The sequence below is a fragment of the Hippocampus comes genome, unplaced genomic scaffold (genome assembly GCF_001891065.2).
Source record: "Hippocampus comes isolate QL1 unplaced genomic scaffold, H_comes_QL1_v1.1 scaffold57, whole genome shotgun sequence".
NCBI lineage: Eukaryota > Metazoa > Chordata > Actinopteri > Syngnathiformes > Syngnathidae > Hippocampus > Hippocampus comes.
Window position 1 is genome coordinate 397,816 of NW_017805039.1, and position 22,131 is coordinate 419,946.

The following is a 22,131-nucleotide window of genomic DNA, read 5'->3' on the forward strand; positions in this document are numbered from 1 at the left end:
GTCCACCTAGACTAGGGGAACCAAAAAAATATTCATAAAACTCGTTGAATACTCCGTTACAGTATAAAGTTGGTATAATTGGTAGTGGCCGTTGAGGGCCCATCACATTCAAATGTATACCAACGAGGACACCTGCTGGATGTAGTAAGAACTCGTTTCTTTTTGTCTTGTTGCTCGAGATGTAACTAAACTCGACTCTTGGATTTCCACGCAAAATATTCAACCAATGACTGCATTGACTTGACCAACATCTTTACTTACAGTGCAATATGTGGGCAGCAACACAGTCTAAACCCCTGCTGACTTAAAAAAAAAAAAAAAAGTAAGACAAGAGTGATCAGATCACGACACACATCACAGCAGCACGAGGGAACTCCTGACAATTGTCATGAGTTTGAATAAAGCTTCTTGAATCCACTTCCATTTGCTCCACATGCCCTATTTGACCTCACACAATATATTTCCCTCGCGTAAACAGACACAAACAATCGTTTTTTTCTTTTTAATTTTATTCCACGAAATACATGAAAGAAAATAACTTGTTTGTGTGCATCGGATGCTGTTGTGCTATTAAATTAATGCACACAAAATTGCTCTGTTTACAACTCACTCTGCGATAACTCAAAACACACAAATCGAATGTTGATGTTCTCTAAACGCTGCACTCAAAATTACAAAGCAACCGAATTTGAATATTTTGTGCGTATCTGATGCTATTGTGCTATGTGATATTAAATTAATGCACGCAAAATTGCCCCCGTTTACAACTGACTCGGGGATGGTTCAAAACACACAAATCAAATGTTGATTTTCTCTATAAACAGTTGCACTCCAAATTGCAAGGCAACTGAATAACTGAAGAAGCTTTTTATCAGGACAATGAATGGGTAATATTAATTAATTATGCGGGGCTATTTAATTTGTTCTTGTCTCGTTGGTTCATTGTAAATTGAAAGTATAATTTGGAATGGGGTTTGAATCAGTTTGAGTGCAACTGCCTGGACATGTTTTGGTTGGGCGGCGGAATCAATGTACAGGTACATGGGACAACAGATGATAAGGCGATCAAATAATCGGTTTTTGAACAGTGCGAGAGTTTTGAGTTCTTTACAAGGCAGACTGTAAATGACCTTGAAGTAAAGCAGGAAGTAATTCAGCTATGGTGATCTTGCTACGTGACGTATTGCTAAAATTGACACATTCCAAAAAGCATATAACATCTTTGCCGTCCCTCTGAATCACTGTTTGCCATGACAAACACATTTTGTAACCATAACACATCACTCGGGGAAGGGGGGCGAGGGACATGAGTAGAACTTTACATGACTTAAAAAAAAGAAGAAAAAAAGGAAAGAATACAAAGAAATTCATGTGTTTTACAATAAAATAAGGCCAAGCTGAAAGGCAAAGTATCTACAACACAAAAAAAAAAATAAAATAAAACAACAACAATGATTTTTGTTTTTATATCCTTTGTATCTGCTTTTGACGATTCTTCAAATATTTCTTCTATGGCAAAATATTCAATTAACTGTAGAAAGATCAGACAAATTGGACATTCGTTAATATAGTTTGAGAAGATGCAACAATTTCACGTGTTCTGTTCCAAAATGGGGATTCTTAAGAATTTGTCAAGTCGGCAACGAGGTGTTCAATTCAAATTTGAAAGCTGATCGTTCATATTTAGAAGGACAATCACTTACCACATATATCCTTCTTTAAAGTCGGTGAATTTGTGCCGGACCATAAACGTTGCTAGGGCGTCTGCTACCTAGAAAGAGGCGAGAGCAACAACAATGACAACAGTCGAGTGGGTAACAAAACTCACGCTGCAAGCTCAGTTTTTTCGGGGAGCTACTTTTTCAGGAGCGTCCTCATGGACAGCATGGCCACACTGAGGGAGGACCTGCATCTGAAACTTCCCTGTGAACAAAAGTGAGATGATCAAAAAAAAAAAAAAGGGGTTGTATTTTCTTTGAGTCACGCATGTCTATTTCATCTCTTTACCTTGCATCTGTCCTATGGTCAGATCTTTGTCAAGCCTGTCCACCCCTGTATCAAGAACAAGTTTGAAATGCTCACAACAAAACATCGACTAGCGATATGATGGCGAGGTGTGTGTGTGTGTGTGTGTGATCGAACCCGCGAGCAGGAGCAGTTTGGGCACAGAGCAGGTGAGAAAAAGTGAAGACAGGCCTTTAAACCAGCCCTCCCAATACTTCTCGGTCTTTGCCAAATCGACCCGCCACGTGAACATGCTTTCCTTTTTCATCTGAAACAAATCACAGCTTTTCACATACACAAGATACGGGGACACAAAGAAATGTATGGCTTTTGTGATTTGTCAAATTTGTGACGTCTGGCCAGATTGCAGATGTAACACGCAACCTCTTGGTCATCTTCCTTCATTCTTTTCTTGTTGGACTCTTCTCCTTCTTCTTCCTCTTCCTCAATGATACCCTCACCAATGCTATTGGAGACCATTGGGCTCCCTGTGCACTCCTCACATCTGTCAAAGTCAGAGCAGCAAAAATCTGTAGGATCGAATGAAGACTTCTCATGAGCACGTGCCCAACTTGAGGACAGGACATACTTTTTCACTTGGCCTCCCATCGACACCCGTGCTGACTCGATGTTTCGGATCTGGCCACTCTTCACACTAATACGGAAATGTAGCCACGTTTTAAGCGGGCGTACACAACAAACGGACGATTCTGTAGCGGAAGATACCGACAACAGCTAACGTTGAAGCTGTGAGGTCGCTTGAGGCTTACCTCCACTCTATGGCATTTTCCAGCGATTTAAACATTTTGGGCCGACTTCTGAGGAAATTCTGCATGCTGTTCAGAGCATCCATTGCAGTGCCTGGGAGAGAAGACACACTGAGTGTTAAACAACTGACTGCATGTTAGAGATTCCAAAAGAGAATCACTCCCGAAAAAAAAAAATTAAATAAACCCCCCTTACCCTCGACAACGTCGATGACGCAAAGGCCAAGCAGCGATGGTATATGATTGGCAGCGGCGGTGTGAACCGCAATGGCCCCGCCCATGCTGTGCCCAATAATCATGATTGGCGGTGGGTTTTCTCCATAAAGAGCCTCGACCACTTTGCCGATATCCCTTTGGAAAGAAGAGGAAAGAGCCGTCAACATTGTTTTGGATATACGGTGAGAAAAGCACAATCAACAACACGGCATGTTCAGAGTCAATAAATACAGCTGTCGATTACTAAGTACAGTAGAAATAAGAAGTCTGTCCAAAGGACATATTTTGAAATAAAAAAAATGAGACCAAGATAATTTTAAAACTTTTTCCCCCCATCATTAAGGTGTACAATAGGAGAAAAAAAAACTTGAGGGAGGAATGAAACTTGTGCAACACGGTTGCACAAGTGTACACACCTCAGAATTGACTAATCACATTCAAACTCATGTTAAATGTGAGTCAGCACACGGCATCATCAACTGGTTAATTCTGAACTTCGTCACATATTCGAATGTAAGAGGGGGTGCACACTTGTGTAACCATTACATTATCTCCAATGTTTTTTTTACTTCCTCTCTTTAAAAAGCACGATCACATTAATTATGGCACAGGTGTCAAACACAAGGCCCGGGGGCCAGATCTGGCCCGTCACATCATTTTATGTGGCCTGTGAAAGCCGTTAAAACGTCAACTTTCATGATCCTTTCTCAAATGTCGACCAAAATGTTACATTCTCATATGTAAGAAATAGATATATTCTAAGCATTTTCTTGTTGCAACCCCCCATGTTAGTAACTTAAACAATAGTAAAATCAACAGTTATTCTTGACTTCTTCATATGAGTGAAACGGTAACTAAAATGTGGCCTGCGTCAAAAAGGAGTTTGATACACCTAAATTATGGTAATGGGTTTATGTGTTAAAAAAAAAAAAAAAAACCCAAAAAAAACCAAAACACAAAAAAAAACATGTAACATGGGTGTGCAGACCTTTCACAGCAACTTACTTGGCCATAGTGTCTGCAGAGAGATCTTCAGAATTCTTCACTTTGGAGTCACCTGAAGCAGATGACAGCGATGAACATGAATACAGTCTTCCTCTGATAAAGCACAGCTCAGCATTAGCAAGGCTCCTCATTAGTGGATTTTGTAGCGATCAATTTTTGACAGCAGGTCCTGTATGGCTCGCGTAATTAAGTGCAAGAGGAGGAGGTGCCCACACTAAATCCTATTAAGTGCTGTTCCCGCAGAGCAGAGAGACAATATACATGTGAGTATTGTTGTCTTGCTCTGCTTGTATACGTTGCTGCTCTGCGTGTGTTTAAGTGGCAGTTTTTTAAAGGTTTATAATTACCCTAACCTTAATTCTAATTTCTCTTCGCCTATCTGTGGCATTTTGCCTTAAATGGAAGATTGCAAACTTTTGTGAGACAAAATGAAACAGTTTGGTTGGACCACTGAGCATTGCAATAAATTACCTCTTTTTTGACGAGTATTTAAGAAGTCTTATGAGGCAAACGGCACCATGTCATGAAATGAGTTGAGTCACCTGCCACCTTGGTGGCTGCCGTTTCTCATGTGATGACTATTACAGGACCTGCCACTCACCGTGAGCTCGGAGGTCCATAGCCACCACCCTGCAGTTGATCCTGCTGTAGATGACAGCCTGTAAAACACGAATAGCTTTAAGTACACTTAAAACAGTTAAGAGTCACGCAGTATGTAATGACACAACGATCGTAAATGTTCACTCACAGTGAAGACGGCCCAGGAGAGAGCAGAGTGTCCTCCTCCATGGAGCAACAGGAGTACAGGGCCATGAGCACCACTGCAGTAAACTCTGAAAATGTTCCACGTAGTCAAAGAAATCCTCAATCCAAATAGCTCAATGCAATTACAGCAGGAGACAAAGTAATCAGCTTCATGTTGATTGAACTGAAATGTTCAATGATGAAGTGAAAAGTGGGGGCAAGTTAGAATATAAAACTTGGAAGGATCATACAATCGTCATTTTCAGACAGTTTTGCAGGGACACAGAAGAAGTAAAAGATATGTCTTTGCCATTTTCATTTTCCACTTCAACATCTTCCATGGTTTCAAAATATTGACTCCAGGACAGCGGGGTGAAATCTCTCCTTCGTCCAGGCCTGGATTAAAAAGACAAACAAAGCACAATCTGAACATCGAGTCATTTTCTATACCCTCTTTATTCTAATCAGAATATTAATTAAAACACTCTGATACAAATTAATATGAGTTGTTTATTTGGAGGGGAGTTTCTTTTGGACTGTTTAGCTGCTTAACTTTTCTTACTGTATAAATGAAACCAAATATGAATCATACAGTGTTAATAACAATCAAGATTATGAAACAACAGATGATTTTTAAAAAACAACACAGCAAGTCCTGATCCTCACATCCTGGCTGTTTGCACACATACTACATGAATGAAAAGAATGTAAAAACAAGTCTTTAAAGAACTTTTGAAAGACTAAATAAAGTCGAAAGCTGAGCTGTTAACTTGTCGGATCATATTAAACAAATATTCCCTTTCAAAATCTTGACAGCCTCGCTGCTATCCAGTCCATTGGCTAATTTAGTCATTGGACAATTATCATTGCATGTACGACTGTAATGCAGAAAGAACGAATCGTGAGGTGCATTTTATATGTTACGTTTGAAGACCAATAGAGTTGACGGCATGCTAATATGATGCTAATTGACTCACCCCATCTTCATTTTGGAGCTGGACTGAAAGCCACCCGGCATAGGAGGTCTGGAAGCTAACAGGTTTAAATGCAACTGTTTCTCCATGTTGGGGAAAGCGGATCTCGCTCGCTGTCAGGAAAGCTTGAATATGACATCAATCCACTCTCGCCGCATAGGAGTTTTATTCCATACCTACACCGATGCTATGCACACATGACACAACCGATACCAGCTAACTGCTGCTACATTTGGACCACAGGCTAACGGCTATGAGGTTATTTCTCTTCTTCTACGTCACCGCCACCTTCTCTGTCTTCTGCGTAAAATCTGATGTTGTGTTGCCCTCTCGTGTTCAATAACGTCAACAGCAAGTCAAAAGCTTAATGTTTCCCAAAATAAATAGTTCTTTTTATTTCAATAATAAAATAATAACACTGGTCAAATGAAGTCCCTAAAACGTATTTTATGAGATGATTTGAAAAATGTCTTACCTTTTAACCCCCTAACATAGGTTTTGGCGGTACAGTATTTAGATTTTTAAGTTTGACCAATAAAATCTTGCGTAGTAGATTTTAACCTCATTTATGTTATTAAATATTCCTAACTACATTACATAATATAACATTGTTATTATGATGAAAACCTGATGTGATAGAGAAAAAAAACTAATTCAGGCTAATTTAAAAAATATAGGATTTATAATCATTTAATCAAAGTTCTGAAATATTTATTAGAATAAAAAACTGTACAATTATATATTTTTTGAATAATATGGAGACATTGTCACGTAATTTGGACCCAGAAGCAGACATGACACGGAAGTGGAAAATTAAAAGTCTCCATTTATGAAAATTCAAACTGCAGAGAGCAGGGGTGGATGCAGAAGACGTAGAAGAAAACTCAACGGACTCACCACGTGTTACTGAGTTACTGAGTAACTTGGATTTTATATACTGTGAGACATCAATCCAACATGACAGATTAAAGGACCAAAATACAAAAGAGCCTCATCAACTGAATAACAACTGAAACATCAAGGAACAAACAATCACAATGGGTTTCTTTGATTACTTTAAAAAGGGCTGTAATAACAACGTTATTACAAAAACAAGTCATCCTTAAGTTTAAAAAAAAAAAGCACACATCATTCCTGAGTCTTCAGGATAATAATGGTAAAATGACCCACTCACACTGGCAATTTTACTGGATTATATTAAAGTGCTAAATTAGAGATGTGTTTCTTTCCCCATTTCATGACAATAAAAGAACTTGACTTGAGACAGTGGGTGACAGGTGAACAAGTCAGTGAATAATGAAGCATACTTGTGTGCTCCACAAACATTTACATTAAGCAGCGTCTGACTTTATTAATAGCCGCGGGCCTTATTTATAGTGCAGCCGTGTTAAGCTGTGTTCACTGCGCTGTTGCACACTTCGTGGTATTCAAAGTACAGCGGCGGGGAAAGCGAGTGAGGCTTCTCGGTTTCATTTTGCAAGAAGCGTATATGACGAGGTCACCTCGATCTGGCTGGAGCTGGAACAGCCAGGAGGTGTTTACGGCTCTGTCTATGTCTCTGAGGGTCCTTTTAGATTGCCGGGGAAGTGAAAAGGTTCAAGTTAGATAACTTTACTAGGGCAAAGTTCTTATCCTGTATTCCTTTGCGCTTTGTGATATATTAATCAAAGCAGTAGCTGAAATGTTTGTGTGGGAATGTCTTCCATGGACCTTCCTTGTGACTGGTGATGTAAGCGTGCTGGGACCATGGAAAATCACATGAACTGTATGCAGGCATGCACCCACCAACAGTGCCTATAAAGTGTCATCCCTCTCACACGCATTCCTTACTTTTGGGTGTTTGCAGCCAGTACCCTGTGTAGATTCACCTATTCACTGTTTTGCTTCTTCGGCCAAAACCATGTCTAATATAAAAACAATTCTAGGGCACCATCTTGTGGCAGTTTAAGGCTAAGGAGTTTTATAAATAAGATCATAGCCTTGTCTGATGGGAAAAACAAGTCATTTACGGTGACCTTGGGCATGCATCCATACTTTTTTTTTACTCCCTACATTTCAAAAGAGGTCACAGTACCTCCAACCTCTTTGTCAAAGCAAGCACGGTTACCTTTTTCAACCTTTGAGGAAGACAACAGAAAATAAAAAAAGTTAAAGCTGATTTTTTAAAAATTATTATTATTATTACTTTGTTCACAGCGTTAGCAAGGCTGCGGGGACATGCCAACACTAAACAACACTAAATTGCTCTTAAAGAACAAAAATGCAGCTATAATATGAAGATTCTCTTATCTTCTCAGCGAAAGAGCAATTTACAAGTTCGGTAAACTATTTATTGTGTGCAGAGAAGTTCCACTGTGTCAAGTTATCACAGAAGGTATTGTAGAGTGTTTTATTCAAAATAATTTTTTACGGTTATACCCAAGTACATGCCCTGCGATTGTCTGGCAACCGGTTCAGGGTGTCCCCCGCCTACTGCCCGAAGACAGCTGGGATCGGCTTCAGCAACCCCAGCGACCATTGTGAGGATGAAGCGGTTCAGAAAATGGATGGATGGATGGATACCTAAGTACATTGCCGAATTGAATTCTTACTTTTTACTTTTTACAGGAATTAAGTCAATACTTTCACTCAAATGTATTTTCCACAAATATCTGTACTTCTACTCAAGTAGCGTGAGTACTTTTGGAATCCAGCACAGCCCTCCTGTGGGACCCTCCAAAGCACCCAAGCAATTCCATTAGGGAGTCTTTCTCATTGGCTGCAAATGGGAGCCAATAGATGAACAAAGGACGGCATGATAAATGAACTCTTTGATGAACATACACTGAACATAAAGCACGTGCAAGGATTGCATAATAGATCAAGCGGCAAAGTCATTTGAAATGGCTTTGAAAGGACTCTCAATCACTTCAATGTTTGCAGAGTCCACGGACCAGTGACGCTGCAAAGTGAAGATCAACAAGAGCTCGAGTATCCCGCCTGTGTCTCGCTCCCACCGCGGTAAACATGAGACTCGCATAACAGGTGGGTTCAACTTGTCACGCAGCCTGGGGGGGGGGGGGTCATGTGCAAAAAGGTATCTATAAATTCAGCAGATTGGCGGTGGGACAAACAGCAAGCACGCAAGCAAGGGATGAGGACAGCATAGTGATCACCTCAAAGGATTATTTATTCACTTTGCTGCTTCCGGAATACAAAGGTAATGTTACAATGCATTTTGGATGGATGACAAACCTGACTCAAATGTTAAAAAAAATATTTGCATGACTGTTGTGCTCTCAGCCAGAGGTCAGATATGTATAGCATCAATATAGGCCAGCCAATGGTAAACCATTGGACCTTTTCACTTCTATAGCCGTCAGTGGCGGTGAATGTGTTTCACTATCATGGATCTTTCATGCTTCAAGTAAAAAAAAAAAAGAAAAAAAAAAGATTAGTTTAATTCAAGTTTTTATGTACATCCTTGGAACTTGAAACAGTATAATGATCATCACTGATGGAGTTTATGCCCAGGTGAGAGATTCTTCTTTCTTCTTTTCATTGAGTTGTTTCATAAGCCTGCAAAAACCAGAAAGGTACTTTTTTTCTGAAAAGCTAAAAAACTCAATCAAAAATGTTGATTCGGTACATTGCAAAACCAAATGTATTTGTCATTATCGTCACATTCACAAAACAGATCTACCAGTAGCACACTTTTTTATCCACCCGTATGTTATTTAACTTCATTATCGGTCACATAATTTTATATTCACTGATTGGCTGGGAGAAATCACATGATCCCACAAATGACACGCGCTGTGACGCACATCGCTTTGGCTACCAAATATGGTTCCCTCTCATCATCACAACGGGTGTTGTGCAACTTGATTAATGACGTGTTATATCTGCAGGTCAAGTTGGGCCGCGCTCATGCTCAGGCATGTGCAGTTCAAATAAGAGCATTGGTTGATGCCATGTGTGTCGCCGACTCAGGTGGAAAAGTGGCCATCATGAAAGGCAGTGAGGTGGCGCCCTCGGCGACAGTCAAGTTCTTTGGTGCTGGCACTGCAGCCTGCATTGCTGACCTGGTCACCTTTCCATTAGACACGGCCAAAGTGAGACTGCAGGTGCGATGATGTCGATGGATGATTCCCAACCAGTGTGCCGTTAAGAGAATGTCAGCTTATTCAATTTCACTTGATGGCGTGACCATTTTGGACAATAATCTAATTTCAGCCTTTTTTTCCCATTTCATGTTGCGATTGCAATTTAATTTATTATATTTTTGAGGGTTCTCTTGCCATGTACTTTTTTAAAAAAAATCAACACAACCAATAAATTAATCTGCATTACAATAAACAATATCAGATTTATTATAGATATAAATGTTTTGGTCTTACAGGTTAGGCTAACGCTAAAATAAAGGCAAATGAACCATGAACTGATATATGAAGTTTGATTATGTAATGAAATTGGAGTTGTTTGCGCAAACACTTTGACATGACATGCAAAAGCGGAACAATTATTTTGCATTAGATGGCAACTGACCTCTGCAACTGACCTCTTTTCGTGACATACAAACGCATAAAAGCTGCAATCAAGATTTGAAACCCGAACCTCAGAACTGCGAGGCAGACTAGCTAGCCACTAACTCATGTGCTGTCAGTGTGTCTCTAAATCTAAAATTTTTTATTTAGGTTCAGGGCGAGATTCGCAAAGCTGAGGGTGCCAATGCAAGAAAGTATCATGGGGTTTTTGGCACCATTAGCACAATGGTGCGCACCGAGGGACCCATGAGTCTTTACAACGGACTGGTCGCAGGACTGCAGAGGCAGATGAGCTTCGCCTCCGTACGAATCGGTCTTTATGACTCCATGAAACAATTCTACACTCGAGGCACCGAAAGTGAGTCTCCCGACCCCGGAAGGATTTTGTCATTTAATGAAGGCGCCCTGATAGTAACAAGCGCACGTGTAAAGGTTCGGGGATCGTCACGAGGCTCATGGCGGGCTGCACCACAGGCGCCATGGCTGTGGCTTTGGCACAACCAACCGACGTGGTGAAGGTGCGCTTTCAAGCCCAGGCGCGCCTGGCTGACGGTGGGAGGAGATACAACGGTACTCTGGATGCTTACAAGACCATCGCCCGGGACGAGGGAGTACGAGGGCTTTGGAAAGGTAATATACGGCTTGTATCACATCTCGGTTAACACATCCTGCTTCTGAATAACCATCCTTTTGTATACTTGCAGGGTGCACGCCCAACATCACCCGTAACGCCATTGTCAACTGCGCAGAGCTGGTGACCTATGACATCATAAAGGAGGTCATCCTGAAGTATAACTTAATGGCAGGTGAGACACATTGCAATTACAACCTTGGTTGAATGAGAAAAGGCCTCAAACAGTACTGTGCAACATAGACCAAGGATGGGGAAATTAAAATGCCGGAGGGGGCCCAAAATTTCTCATCAGTGCTTGTCGGGAGCCAGATTGGACCACGCAGTTCCGAAACCAGATGTAACTGTGTCCAAACCTCTGATGGGGAGTGTAGTGCAGATGACATGAGTTTGCTTTAACTACTGGATCTAGCTAAAAAAAAAAAAAAAAAAATGCATGACTGTTTTCCATTATCTTCTTCTGTAATTTATTGAGAAGCATCTCCATAATAATGATCAATGTCCACATTACAGAGGTCGTGAAAATGTTTAGACAGAGTAAGAACATCCATTCAAGATCCATTGAGATCAAATCAGACATGGGCAGACATTATCCCCCCAAGAATGATCATTTTTAAAGCACCATATAAATGGACAGTACACAGCCCAGCCCACTGTCATTATATTTCATTATGAGGTCATATCATCATAACACAACATAAATGATGTTCAAATTGGGTGGTGTTAACTGGACCAATATGCCCAATTTTAGTTTGTTATTTTAACAGATGTTTCTGGAAATTACATTTTAAGGTTTGGAAACAAAACAAGTTGACTTTGCGTTCAGTGCTTTGAAAGTACGAGTTGAGTTCCATCCATATTTGATGAAGGCTAATTACTTTTGGTCCCTTACAGACAACCTGCCGTGCCATTTCACCGCTGCCTTCGGCGCAGGCTTCTGTACCACGGTTGTGGCGTCGCCTGTGGACGTCGTTAAAACGCGCTTCATGAATTCCAGTGCCAACCACTACAGCAGCGCCGTCAACTGTGCTCTCACCATGATGAAGAATGAAGGACCCACCGCCTTCTATAAAGGGTAAATAGACGCCTGTGTGATATTCATATTGTTGCATAGCAGCCATCGGTAACAAGCTCTTGTGTCTTAATAGTGGATTTTGTTTTCCGTCAGGTTTATGCCTTCTTTCCTGCGCCTGGGTTCTTGGAACATTGTCATGTTTGTCACCTATGAACAAATCAAACGTGGCGTGACGCAGTACTGGGAGTCACCTTTTTGAAGCCTCATCTAGCAAGAATCAACACACAGACCAAAGCTTCATGCAAGTGCACAGGGATGACGAGTGGTTAGTTGCCACCGAGTACAAAGAGAAATCGTTTTTTGGGGTGGGGCCCGGGGCCCTGTGGTCACAGCTCAGGTAGATCAGAGATCCACAAATTCCTGCTGGGGGAATTGTTGCAAGCCCCCTTTTGCAATTGAGTTAAGGGCCCAAATATGCAGATCCAAATTTGGTGTCTGCTTGAAAACAGGATGTTTATGTTTACAAAAACAAATGAGCAGATCATATGGAAGTGTTGCTTACGTTTGTACGGTATTTCTTTCTTGAGACCACACACAACAAGTAGACTGAGCCATATGATAAAAATATGATTGGTTTGTTTTTGGAGTGTTACAGTTCCTGCTTGTGAGCCATGTGGTCGGGTTTAATGATAGGATATGCACTGGAATACATTGATTTGTTGCTGGTCAATAAATTCTAAACATGTTACGAAAGTGTTAAGAAGATACAATAAAGCATCATTTTTGCAAACAATTGTTATTAAAGTATATGATTTACATTGCCATTGTCTATCAAGTCACCGAACATATTTCTTACTTGAAGGTAAAATGGGGAGTCAGTCAACTTTATTGGATTAACACTCACTGGCCAGGAAATTAGGTAAACGGGAACTTGCGAGAGGTGATTCTAATATTTTGGCTACTGTATTGGATCTCATTAGATTGTAGAGGTGAACCTGATGTTGTGACTGGGGCGTGTAATCGACAGCTTACTGGGTTATGAAAAAAGATGAACTAGTTTGCGAGCATCAAGAAAAAAAAATCATACTGGTTTGGTTTTTCTGGCTAAACTGGTTTCCAATTGCCAACAGTTGTCATATGGTGAACTGCTAACTATCCTAACAACGGACGATACATTTGTAACACCCTCGTTTACGTGCTGGGAGGTGTGTGCAGACAGACCAGGCTCCAGCCACAACATTAGGTACACCAGCACAACCCAATGAAACACGATGCAAGAGCTATACAAACATCTACGCTCAAATATACTACTACAATAGGTGCATTATTGTGGTTATTGTGGGCTGTGAAAAATTGCCCGAGAGAATGTGCCATAGACAAACTTAAGCTACATGTTTGGTTAAAAGCAGTGTGTTTAGCATGACTCAGCAGTTTGTCATTATGACCAAGCATAATGGAATTCCATTTCTCTTCTTGATGACGAATAAAGAAGACAGATTGTGATCAATTTTTAAAAAGTAGAGCTTGTTTGATAAGATCTTTCCTGTCCGGGGAGAGCCTCTCTGGAAACTGGATGCCAAAAATGAGGATGAGGTTTCCTCTCTGGGAAGGATTCTGGGAGAGCGGCATCCCCTCCCCAGTCACCACTTTTTGGTATGTGAAGCTGCAGTGTAGTGATACACAAATTAAGAGAGAAGAAATGAGATACAGATACATAAAACCGTCGGCTTGTTTCTGGTGGTACGCAAATCCGTGAAGATCAGCGCTTTATGTATTTCATTCCAGCAAACAACTGTACATTGTAGAACACATCAGAAAGGGGAAGAAAAATATTTGCTAATTGAAGTGAAGCACTGTGGGAGTTGACAAGTCGCATTCCTGTGACATCACATATGCGCCATGTCACGTTGAGACCACACAAGAATACCAGTGGATGAAAGAGAGATTAGCGTTTTCAAACTGGAAATGCAGTCACCATTTTGAATTTGTATCTGCCAAATAACATGTTAAGAGACGTTGCTGTGCTGAATGCAACTAATAAAGTAACGTGTGGGGCGAAGTTACTTTTTCAAGGTAACTTTAGCAACATTGGCAGTGATGTACAGCGACAGACGGAACGATTAAATATTCTTCCACTAGGTGGCAGAAGTTTTACATGTATGTCCACCTCTTGCCATTCATAGCCCAAAACGATTGCTTTGTATTTTCTTGAACCCGTTCGGACTTCTCACCAAGTAAATTTATGAGTAAATTGAGATGAGACTATCACTCGTATACAGTACACACTTTTAGCGATGTATGAATGCACATATATAAATTTTGTGCCTGGGCTCAATAAAAGTGGGGAAAATGTCCATAACAAATAGGAAAACACTTACTGCACAATGTCATTAATGGGAATGTTGAGTAGTCTGCCATCGAGTGTTTCCACATTGACCGAGCAACCCGTCAAAGCCTGTGAGGAAAGATTTTAGGATGCCGCTTTAGTCGCCCCCTCCACATGTTATAAGTGTTTCTGTGGCTCTGAGCATGACTCACCATTGCCAGTGAGATTTGGGCCTTGTAGATCAAGTCATTGTTTTGTCTTTTGAACTGAGGGTGAGTTTTCTGTCGCACTATGAACACAATATCTGCAGGGATCTTGTTTGGGCCCTGTAGATCACAAAATCGTTGTCTAATAAAGGATAACCAGTTTGCTCTCGTCGCACAACATAAAAGTCACGTACGGCATCATTTGTGACTACTGAATTCAAGCGATTTCTTACCTGATCCCCCTCTTTGGAAAAAATGACCTTTGTGCCTTCTTTCCATCCAGGCTTCACATCAATCGACAGAATCTTATCTTTAATACCCGACGTGTAGCCATCATCATTCATAACCTGTGAGTTGAATTACAAGAAAGGGGTTTGTAGAGTTTCTTCCGAACAAACAACAAAGGAAAGAGACACATGGTGTATTTACAATAACCATAGCTTTAGTTTTTGATGTGCAATGCAATAAAATGTCTTTGTGTTTTATTTTTTTGTTTTTCATTGCATTAGGTAAGGGGGAAAAAACTGACCCTTCGCGATATCTTGATTTTTTTAGTGCAACCGTGGAAGAGGTCATCCAGGGATAAATGAAGATCCCTCTCGATGGGGGGGTCTTGCGTCTTGACCTCTTCTGGTAGCAGGCCACCCAACAGCAGTGGGATGTCATTTGTGTAAAAGTCTGACAAGAGACAAACGGACACCATTGCGCCAACGATGTTGTGCATGCAATTTATGATCAAACATTTGTGGAAATTGTGGTACCTGCGAAGGGGTTGTCACTGCCAAAAAACTGACGGAAGGTTTTGTCTGGATTGCCGTGGTATACGTATTTGGTTGACCAGGCGCCACCGCTGCCAAACTCATATGGGATTCCACCTTTCAGGCCTTCCACTCCAAACTTGTCATATGTTGCCTTTTTTCGAGCTGCCACAACATCATATCCAAGTTATGAACAGATGCTGATCATCCAAACCAAAATCATAATAGACAAAAGTCATATTTTAATGCTAACCTATGTCCACAATTACCAAATTGTCAAAAAGGGAAAAAAAAACAACCACTCATCATACAACAAATTTGTCACTATAATAATAATAATGTATTATTACTATGTTTATATTACAATGTTGTGAAAGTGCCATATAAGGATGTATTGTAAAATATAATAACCAAAAAGCAATATGCTTACGGTCACTCAAAACATCGTAGGCTTCACCCAGTTGGTAAAATTTCTCTGCACTTTCTGGTTCTTTGTTGCTGCTTGGATGAAACTTGAGTGACAGACGTCGATACCTGCAGAGAGAATACAATGATGACAACGTGTCGTGCCGTGACTAGTTAATTACGACATCTGTTGCCAGGTATACTTACGCTTTTTTTATGTCTGCGTCTGTCGCATTTCTGTTTATTTCAAGCTTGTCGTAGTATTCGCTGCACATTGCAACGTTGAATGCTGGGTCTTGATTTGTTTTTCCTCAGAAATAGGAATGAAAAAAACAAACTACAAAATGAATCAAATGAAATTGGTGCGACGTAAACGTTTTTAATCCGACGACGTCCTCTTCACTCCTTGTGACAATGTTGCATTTCACCAAAAAGTTATAATCACAAAAATGTGCTTGGGGTCAGGGTCGAAACAATCATCAAAAGAATTTCGCAGTCAAAGACGCAGTATTATACGCGTGAATGCCACGTAAATGATTTTAAAGCGAGTTACGCGCATTATGGTAACGTCGGGCAACTGACGTCTCTTTCACCGCTGAAAGGTTAACGGGAAATTCAATTCCAGGATCAATACGCTACATAAAAAGCAAATTTAAAAGCATAATAACGAATAAAAAAAGAACTAACAACCACGGTTTCAACTAAACAACAGTACAGCAGTCCATTGATTAGGAAATGTTTACATGGGTTGCTATGGGAAGCCGGCCAGTCCAGGGACCGTCAATAAAGGGGAGAACCCAAACAAGAAAGCATTTTGGGAAAATGCATTTTTAAAAAAATAGGTAAAATACAAGAAGATTAGATACAACTGCAATTATGGATCAACAATATACTTCACCATGCAGGCTGGTGTGAGCATTTATATCTCGGGCATAAGTTATACAGGTCCATTGTAGAAAAATTTAAAACGTGGAACTCATATTTTACAGACCATGCGGTAAGCCAATTATTTTCAGAAGGCCAAGTCGTGCCTAAAGTACTAGATGAAAAAAATGAAAATAAAAAACTTTATATATAACACTCTCTTCCTTGAAATGCATTTTTTTCCCCATGCATCCTAAGCTAAGTGGACTGAATAAGGAAGTAAGTTGCAGCAGCAGTAACAAGTTCATTTTATTTTTGTTCCTTTTAAATCAATTTCAGACAAATTACTGGATGTAACTTCCTGTAGATGTTGACACAAGCTAAAATTGCACAATGAAAATTGCATGATTTACTAACGATTTAGCAGTGGTAGACGGGTCGCCCTTGACAGGCACGTGTTCATCTGCGAACAGTGCTCAAGATATATGGATATTTTATTAGCAATTGAGGACTCATATCAAGACTGAAGAAATGAAGAAACATAAAAAAGAACAATGAATCCAGTAGAAATAAATACAAGTCCATCCATTCAGATAAATCACTAATGGAAATATCAACACCCAACCAAAACAAAGGAAAAAAAAAACTTCTTAATCAACCAAACTAGAAAGGAGGCCCTCGTTCTACATTAAAATGCACGCTGGATCTCCATTCGTAATTTTTAGTGTTTTCTTTAAAACGACTGTATATATGAGAAATCTTCATCACACACTATCATCAAACAAATTGCTAAATGATACTCTTACAATTGAAAAAAAAATCCAAATAAAGAGGGTAGAAAACGGAAGGCAAGAAAACAACAGGAGTATGCATGTGGACGGTCAAAGGGAAGGTGTGGTGTCGGCCCCTGCGGGCGTCATGCTTTTTCACGACATGCTGGGAGATGGGTGACCTTGCTGGTAAAGGTCGTTCTGACATGTCGCGCCTGTTTGTGAGTTTCAGTCTGTGTCGACACAGAGCTCTCGCCATGATAATGCCTGTTTGCTTTTAGTGCAACCATTTCCACGTTACACAAGGGTGGTTTGCGGATAACACAAAATGATGTACGAATCCGTGCAAGGTGAGGTTAACAGATCCACATTGCACTTGACGCCGTTAATGCAATGCTTTTTATTTATATATATAGATTTGTTGTTTTGCTTTACTGTTGTATGTTAGTTGCTCCATGTACAGCACTTGTACAGTGCTCTATAAATACATTTGAGTTGAGTTGAGTTGAGATATAACATGCTAAGTCCATTTGGTGCCTTTATACACGTTTGCTGTTTGGTTCCAAAAGTAACGTTTACACAAACGACTGCCACCAAGTCCCATTCCGCTTCTGCCACCATTTGCATCCGAACATGACCGGAGCTCGGTGAAGCCATTCAAGCTCAAGCTGCCAATACTGTTTCCATGTTTGTGTGGAGCAGTGCAAATATCGATCCAAGACTTTAATGGCTGCCGGACGAGAGCGAAGGTCTCCCTTTTCCTTGGGGTTGGGGAAGAGGCCGATGTAGTGAAGAGTACAGATAGAGACAAACAAGCCCAGTCAGAGAACCGTTTTCCCAGTGACGTGGGGAAACTAGCAGGCACAACCGCCTTCGCTGGCAGGCGGCTCTGCCGGCTTCTCCAGCTTGATGTCGATCACTGAAGGATGCATGAATTAGGGAATGTCACATTTCTTTGGTGATATATTCTGATTCTTAAAGACTGAAGTCTGGGTCAGGCGTCGATTCGCCGAGATTTAAACCGAAACATCAGAACAGCGAGGCAGACATGTTTTAACCACGAGCCTACTATGCAGCCCACGTACATGAATACAACTATGACAATTCATAGAAATCAAAAGCTGAAAAGAGCATTACAGTATTATGTTTGTAAAAGTGAAAGGTGTGATATGGCTGTTCTACTGGAGCTTATAAAGTTGTGGCGATTAATCAAATTCAAATCAACATCGCAATGGAGTCAAATGCAATACACAAATTGCAAAAGCTGCAATCTGTTTATGCCAGTACAATTCAGTAAAGTTGTTATGAACACCGAAAAAGACTGCAAGTCAACAACTACAAAATACATAAACTGTCTTTCACATTAATGCAAGATTCATTTGGTATTTTAGCTCTAAATCTAACCTAGAAAACCAAAACATTATGCATAACAAATCTGGTCTTTATTGTAATAGATTAATTTATTGCTTGTGTTTTTTTATTAAAAAAAAAAACAAACAAGAAAAACCTGAAGACCTTGGAAAAATAATCACATTAAAATGTAATCATAACACCGAGGATAGATATGATGTGCTTTGACAAATCCACGAACCTGCAATAAATGACAAGGCTGTAGAGCGCTGTCACGGGGCTTAGGGATTTTCAGGGTTTATGACAAGACAGACAGCAAACACGCACACACAAAAGGATACTGTCCTCTCTATTTTTGTCCTGTGTGGTGTCCATTCCAGGGAGGGCGGCTGCCACGCGACGGAAGAGCTGCAGTAGGGAAAAACATAAGGCATTGTATTTTTTTTTTTTTAATCTCTCCAGGCAATGAAATTGAGGGAATTGCAAACACTGTGAAACTCTATGAAATGGCTTGAATATGTATTGGCATGATCAAGCATCTGGTCCACCTGAAACTCTCTAAGAGGAAAATGCTGCTTTCCACTGAGGGAGCAACAGTGCCACGAAAAAGTATCGGCCCCCTTCCTGGTTTCTGTGTTCTTTCCATATTTATCACACACACAAAGATTTCAGTTCATCAAACTAATTTTTAATATCACAGAGCCAGAGACAACTCAAGCAAATTCAAGGTGCAGTTTCTCAGTGCAAATGTAATTTAGTTGGACACGCACAGAAAAAAATAAAAAATAAAAATCCAAACCCGCCTGTCCCTCTTAAAAAGTAATTGCCCCCTGAACCTAATCGTGGGTTGTGCCACCCTTGGCAGAAATAACTGAAATCAAGCATTTGCGATAATTGGTGATGAGTCTTTCACATTGGCTGTGGAGGAATTTTGGGCCACTCTTCTTTGCAGAATTTCATTGTATGCGATAAATATCTCAAAAAACACAGAAACCAGGAGGGGGTGGGGGGGGCAAATACTATATCAGAGCACTGCAAGTGGGAAGTGAATGATGAATTTAAAGAAAACGGTAATGTATTATGATCCTCAACATGCAGCAAATAGTCTCTGCACAGCAGTCCCGTGCAGCGGAATGTTAAGAGGGAGTATTAGGGGAACGCTCAAAACAAAGTCTAGTTGCGAGAAGAAAAAGTGTGAGAATAAATGATGAAGTCATAATATCACAAGAAGAAACCCTGGTATTCAAAATTCAGAAAGTGAAACTGCATTCCAATGATACTCAAGTTCTTAAAATTACTGAATGTTTCCATTTCACTCTTGTAATTCCATGACTCAAACTCATAGTAATACTTTTGTACATTTCAGCATTCTCCTAATACTCCTTGATTGTAAATTCCGACACGTCTTTTGATCAAGGAGTGTGCACATTTCAAATCGTCTTTTTCTTTTTTTTTGCCCATTGCCAACACAAGCTTTTAAACGTTGCACTTTGTAGCCCGCACACTTACATATACATCCAAGCGTGGATGGATGTAATTCACTTGAGTGACTGGTTTGTTCCAATCTGTCATCCCTATTTTTATCATCAAAAGACAGTCAGAATGAATGGCCACACCCTTCCATGTCCACCCAGGGCCAGACATCAAAGACGCCTTTTTCCGTTTAGAAGCACGCATGCGTGTGTAAAGCCGAAGTAAGCCAGTCAATGGACAGCATGAACACACGTACACGCACAAACGTCGGAGGTAGCGCACGCTCTACCTGTTTGACATTGTAGCCTGTCTTTGCACTGGTTTCAATAAACAGAACATTCATCTCTTTTGCTCTTTGCTCTCCCTCCTCTGTGGTAATCTGTCTGTGATGAGTCACAGCGTACGGGACGCACACAGCCAAGCACACAAACACCCCCGCAGACAGACAGACACAGACAGGGGGGGGGGGGGGGGGGGGGAGTACAGGTTCAATATTTTTAAATGAATGAAGGAGTCGTGCTCATCCCTGCTCCTGCTGCCACCTTTTCTCAAAACCAAAAGTTCACCATCTGCACAATGAAGAGGGAATGCAAGTCTGAAGGTAGACCTGGACATCGCCACCAATAATATTTATTGGTGGTTTCTTATCAACTACATCCTCTGATGAGTGACTTGGATGAGGGAAGGGGGGTGTCACTTTTGGAGGCATCGCCAAGGTGACAGCATCGGTGGCGAGGTGACTGAGCACGACGTTCGCTCTCGATCTTACCTGTTTGACATTGTAGCCAGCTTTCGCACTAGTCTCAATAAACATTACATTTAGTTCTTTGGCTTTCCGCTCTCCCTCCTCAATAGATACTTGCCTGTGGTAGATAAAGGGGTTAAAGTTGGACATCACACAACAATGACATTGACTTAAAAAAAAAAGGAAACCCACTTTACAAGGCGCTCCATTGTATGTGTTACCTTTCTAGTTAGGCACCAATTTGTTTTTGTTTTTTTTCTGTGATAACTATCCCAAGGTAACATAACTTCCATATTTGCAGCTCTCTGTATATTTTTAGGCTCTTTCTGTAACACCCAATGATGCCAAAATAATATGTGTCAACACCCTGGCTAAAAGGAAAGTGGTACTCGGTGTCAAGGAGTAAAATACATTTTGACCGAGAGACTGAAAACTTCTGTCACGGTCAGACAATGTTTAGTCTGGGCTGTTTGCAGAACTTACAGTGCATCTGCTGCATGTGGATGTTCTTGCTCTGCTGCTATTAAAAAGCTTATAGTGGCAAAGAACAGATTTTTATTATTTATAATTTGGATTGTTTGACAATTGGCATTTTTACAAGTTGTGAAGCAGCAACATACACGTCTGCGTCCTCACATTTTTTTATAGACCTTATTTCAACCGGTTTCAAAAGATTAACTCTGCACCCGAGGTTATGCCTGGCCTTTTATTTGGGAGGCCAAGTGGCTGGCATGTTCCAGATCTTCCAGGCCAAATTTGATAAAGCTGACCAAGCGTTAAAAAACAACTTGCTGCTATTATGGCCGGTGCTATTCGAGGAAAAAAAGGAGCAAAAAATAAAACACTCCTCTCCATTACCTTTTATCAATATGTGACAACTAGCCCTGAAAGGAGCCAAAAAGCAAAAACAGTACCCATGGTCGGCACTACTGAGCATAGTGGAAGAGTTTATGTAAATGTATGTGTGACTAAATTATAGAATTGTTGTATTCAGCTTTTGCTATTTGTGCAGTAATTTGAATGGAATATGTCCAATAAAACCGTGCACTATTTGTAAAGTGGTTGTGAATAACGCTGAGTTGTTTGTATTTCCACCTTGATTCAACCCCTCCCTCTGCATTGCAGTGCTTTTACTGTGCTTGCACACACCAAAATACAAACGCACACACGTACTCGAGAAGAGAAACGTAAAGCCGATCGGACATTCACAAATACACAACGAGATTAACTTTAACCCAGATTCATCTTCAATAAAACTTGAAAAAAAAGTCCATATCCAAAATAAAGTGTTACAGTGTGTGTGTGTGTGTGTGTGGGGGGGGGGGGGATAAGTTTTGAAGGGGGGGGGGGTT

At 40.6% G+C, this 22,131-nt stretch overlaps 4 protein-coding genes across 6 annotated transcripts in view; 1 reads left to right on the top strand and 3 right to left on the bottom strand.

Annotated features, from left to right (window-relative positions):
* Positions 1 to 491: 491 nt before the first annotated feature.
* Positions 492 to 5,981, bottom strand: ppme1 (protein phosphatase methylesterase 1). Its single transcript, XM_019864331.1, has 14 exons — positions 5,714 to 5,981; positions 5,039 to 5,132; positions 4,741 to 4,833; positions 4,594 to 4,651; positions 3,993 to 4,044; positions 2,968 to 3,122; positions 2,775 to 2,865; positions 2,594 to 2,659; positions 2,389 to 2,509; positions 2,143 to 2,272; positions 2,008 to 2,052; positions 1,859 to 1,923; positions 1,704 to 1,771; positions 492 to 1,531 (listed from the first exon to the last, which is right to left on the bottom strand). Exons 1-14 carry the CDS (start codon positions 5,797 to 5,799, stop codon positions 1,528 to 1,530), a joined length of 1,128 nt encoding a protein of 375 aa, XP_019719890.1. The 5' UTR covers positions 5,800 to 5,981; the 3' UTR covers positions 492 to 1,527.
* Positions 5,982 to 8,549: 2,568 nt separating this feature from the next.
* Positions 8,550 to 12,675, top strand: LOC109512519 (mitochondrial uncoupling protein 2-like). Of its 2 annotated transcripts, none has more exons than XM_019864334.1 (8): positions 8,550 to 8,734; positions 8,803 to 8,909; positions 9,683 to 9,816; positions 10,387 to 10,594; positions 10,669 to 10,866; positions 10,941 to 11,042; positions 11,762 to 11,942; positions 12,036 to 12,675. In XM_019864334.1, the coding sequence occupies exons 3-8, from the start codon at positions 9,700 to 9,702 to the stop codon at positions 12,139 to 12,141; spliced, it is 912 nt and encodes a 303-aa protein (XP_019719893.1). In that variant the 5' UTR covers positions 8,550 to 8,734; positions 8,803 to 8,909; positions 9,683 to 9,699; the 3' UTR covers positions 12,142 to 12,675. The 2 variants fall into 2 exon arrangements, with proteins under 2 accessions (XP_019719893.1, XP_019719892.1); XM_019864333.1 differs by having other exon boundaries at positions 8,806 to 8,909.
* On the bottom strand, positions 12,534 to 16,647 carry dnajb13 (DnaJ heat shock protein family (Hsp40) member B13). Its single transcript, XM_019864332.1, has 9 exons — positions 16,265 to 16,647; positions 15,785 to 15,887; positions 15,603 to 15,706; positions 15,176 to 15,337; positions 14,944 to 15,092; positions 14,648 to 14,761; positions 14,421 to 14,534; positions 14,261 to 14,337; positions 12,534 to 13,545 (listed from the first exon to the last, which is right to left on the bottom strand). Exons 2-9 carry the CDS (start codon positions 15,850 to 15,852, stop codon positions 13,386 to 13,388), a joined length of 948 nt encoding a protein of 315 aa, XP_019719891.1. The 5' UTR covers positions 15,853 to 15,887; positions 16,265 to 16,647; the 3' UTR covers positions 12,534 to 13,385.
* Positions 16,648 to 16,732: 85 nt separating this feature from the next.
* rab6a (RAB6A, member RAS oncogene family) overlaps positions 16,733 to 22,131 on the bottom strand; it is a 9,543-nt gene continuing 4,144 nt past the window's right edge. The window contains exons 6-8 of one of the 2 annotated variants that reach the window (XM_019864336.1): positions 20,324 to 20,417; positions 18,903 to 18,969; positions 16,733 to 18,130 (exon numbers count right to left, since the gene is read on the bottom strand). In XM_019864336.1, coding sequence (XP_019719895.1) covers positions 18,066 to 18,130; positions 18,903 to 18,969; positions 20,324 to 20,417 — 226 coding nt within the window. In that variant the 3' untranslated portion in view covers positions 16,733 to 18,065. Of the gene's footprint in view, positions 18,131 to 18,902; positions 18,970 to 20,323; positions 20,418 to 20,803; positions 20,898 to 22,131 lie in introns of both variants that reach the window. The other variant, XM_019864335.1, reaches the window with a different exon arrangement.

Coding starts and splice junctions, on each gene's coding strand:
- ppme1 (XM_019864331.1), bottom strand. CDS start 5,799: ATGGAGAAACAGTTGCATTTAAACCTGTTAGCTTCCAGACCTCCTATG. Junction 2,866..2,967: donor CGTCATCGACGTTGTCGAGG/GTAAGGGGGGTT, acceptor CTTCTCTCCCAG/GCACTGCAATGGATGCTCTG. Junction 2,053..2,142: donor CAAACTGCTCCTGCTCGCGG/GTTCGATCACAC, acceptor TTCTTGATACAG/GGGTGGACAGGCTTGACAAA.
- LOC109512519 (XM_019864334.1), top strand. CDS start 9,700: ATGAAAGGCAGTGAGGTGGCGCCCTCGGCGACAGTCAAGTTCTTTGGT. Junction 10,867..10,940: donor AGTACGAGGGCTTTGGAAAG/GTAATATACGGC, acceptor GTATACTTGCAG/GGTGCACGCCCAACATCACC. Junction 11,043..11,761: donor GAAGTATAACTTAATGGCAG/GTGAGACACATT, acceptor GGTCCCTTACAG/ACAACCTGCCGTGCCATTTC.
- dnajb13 (XM_019864332.1), bottom strand. CDS start 15,852: ATGTGCAGCGAATACTACGACAAGCTTGAAATAAACAGAAATGCGACA. Junction 15,093..15,175: donor CAGTGACAACCCCTTCGCAG/GTACCACAATTT, acceptor GTCTCTTGTCAG/ACTTTTACACAAATGACATC. Junction 13,546..14,260: donor CCCATTAATGACATTGTGCA/GTAAGTGTTTTC, acceptor ACTACACTGCAG/CTTCACATACCAAAAAGTGG.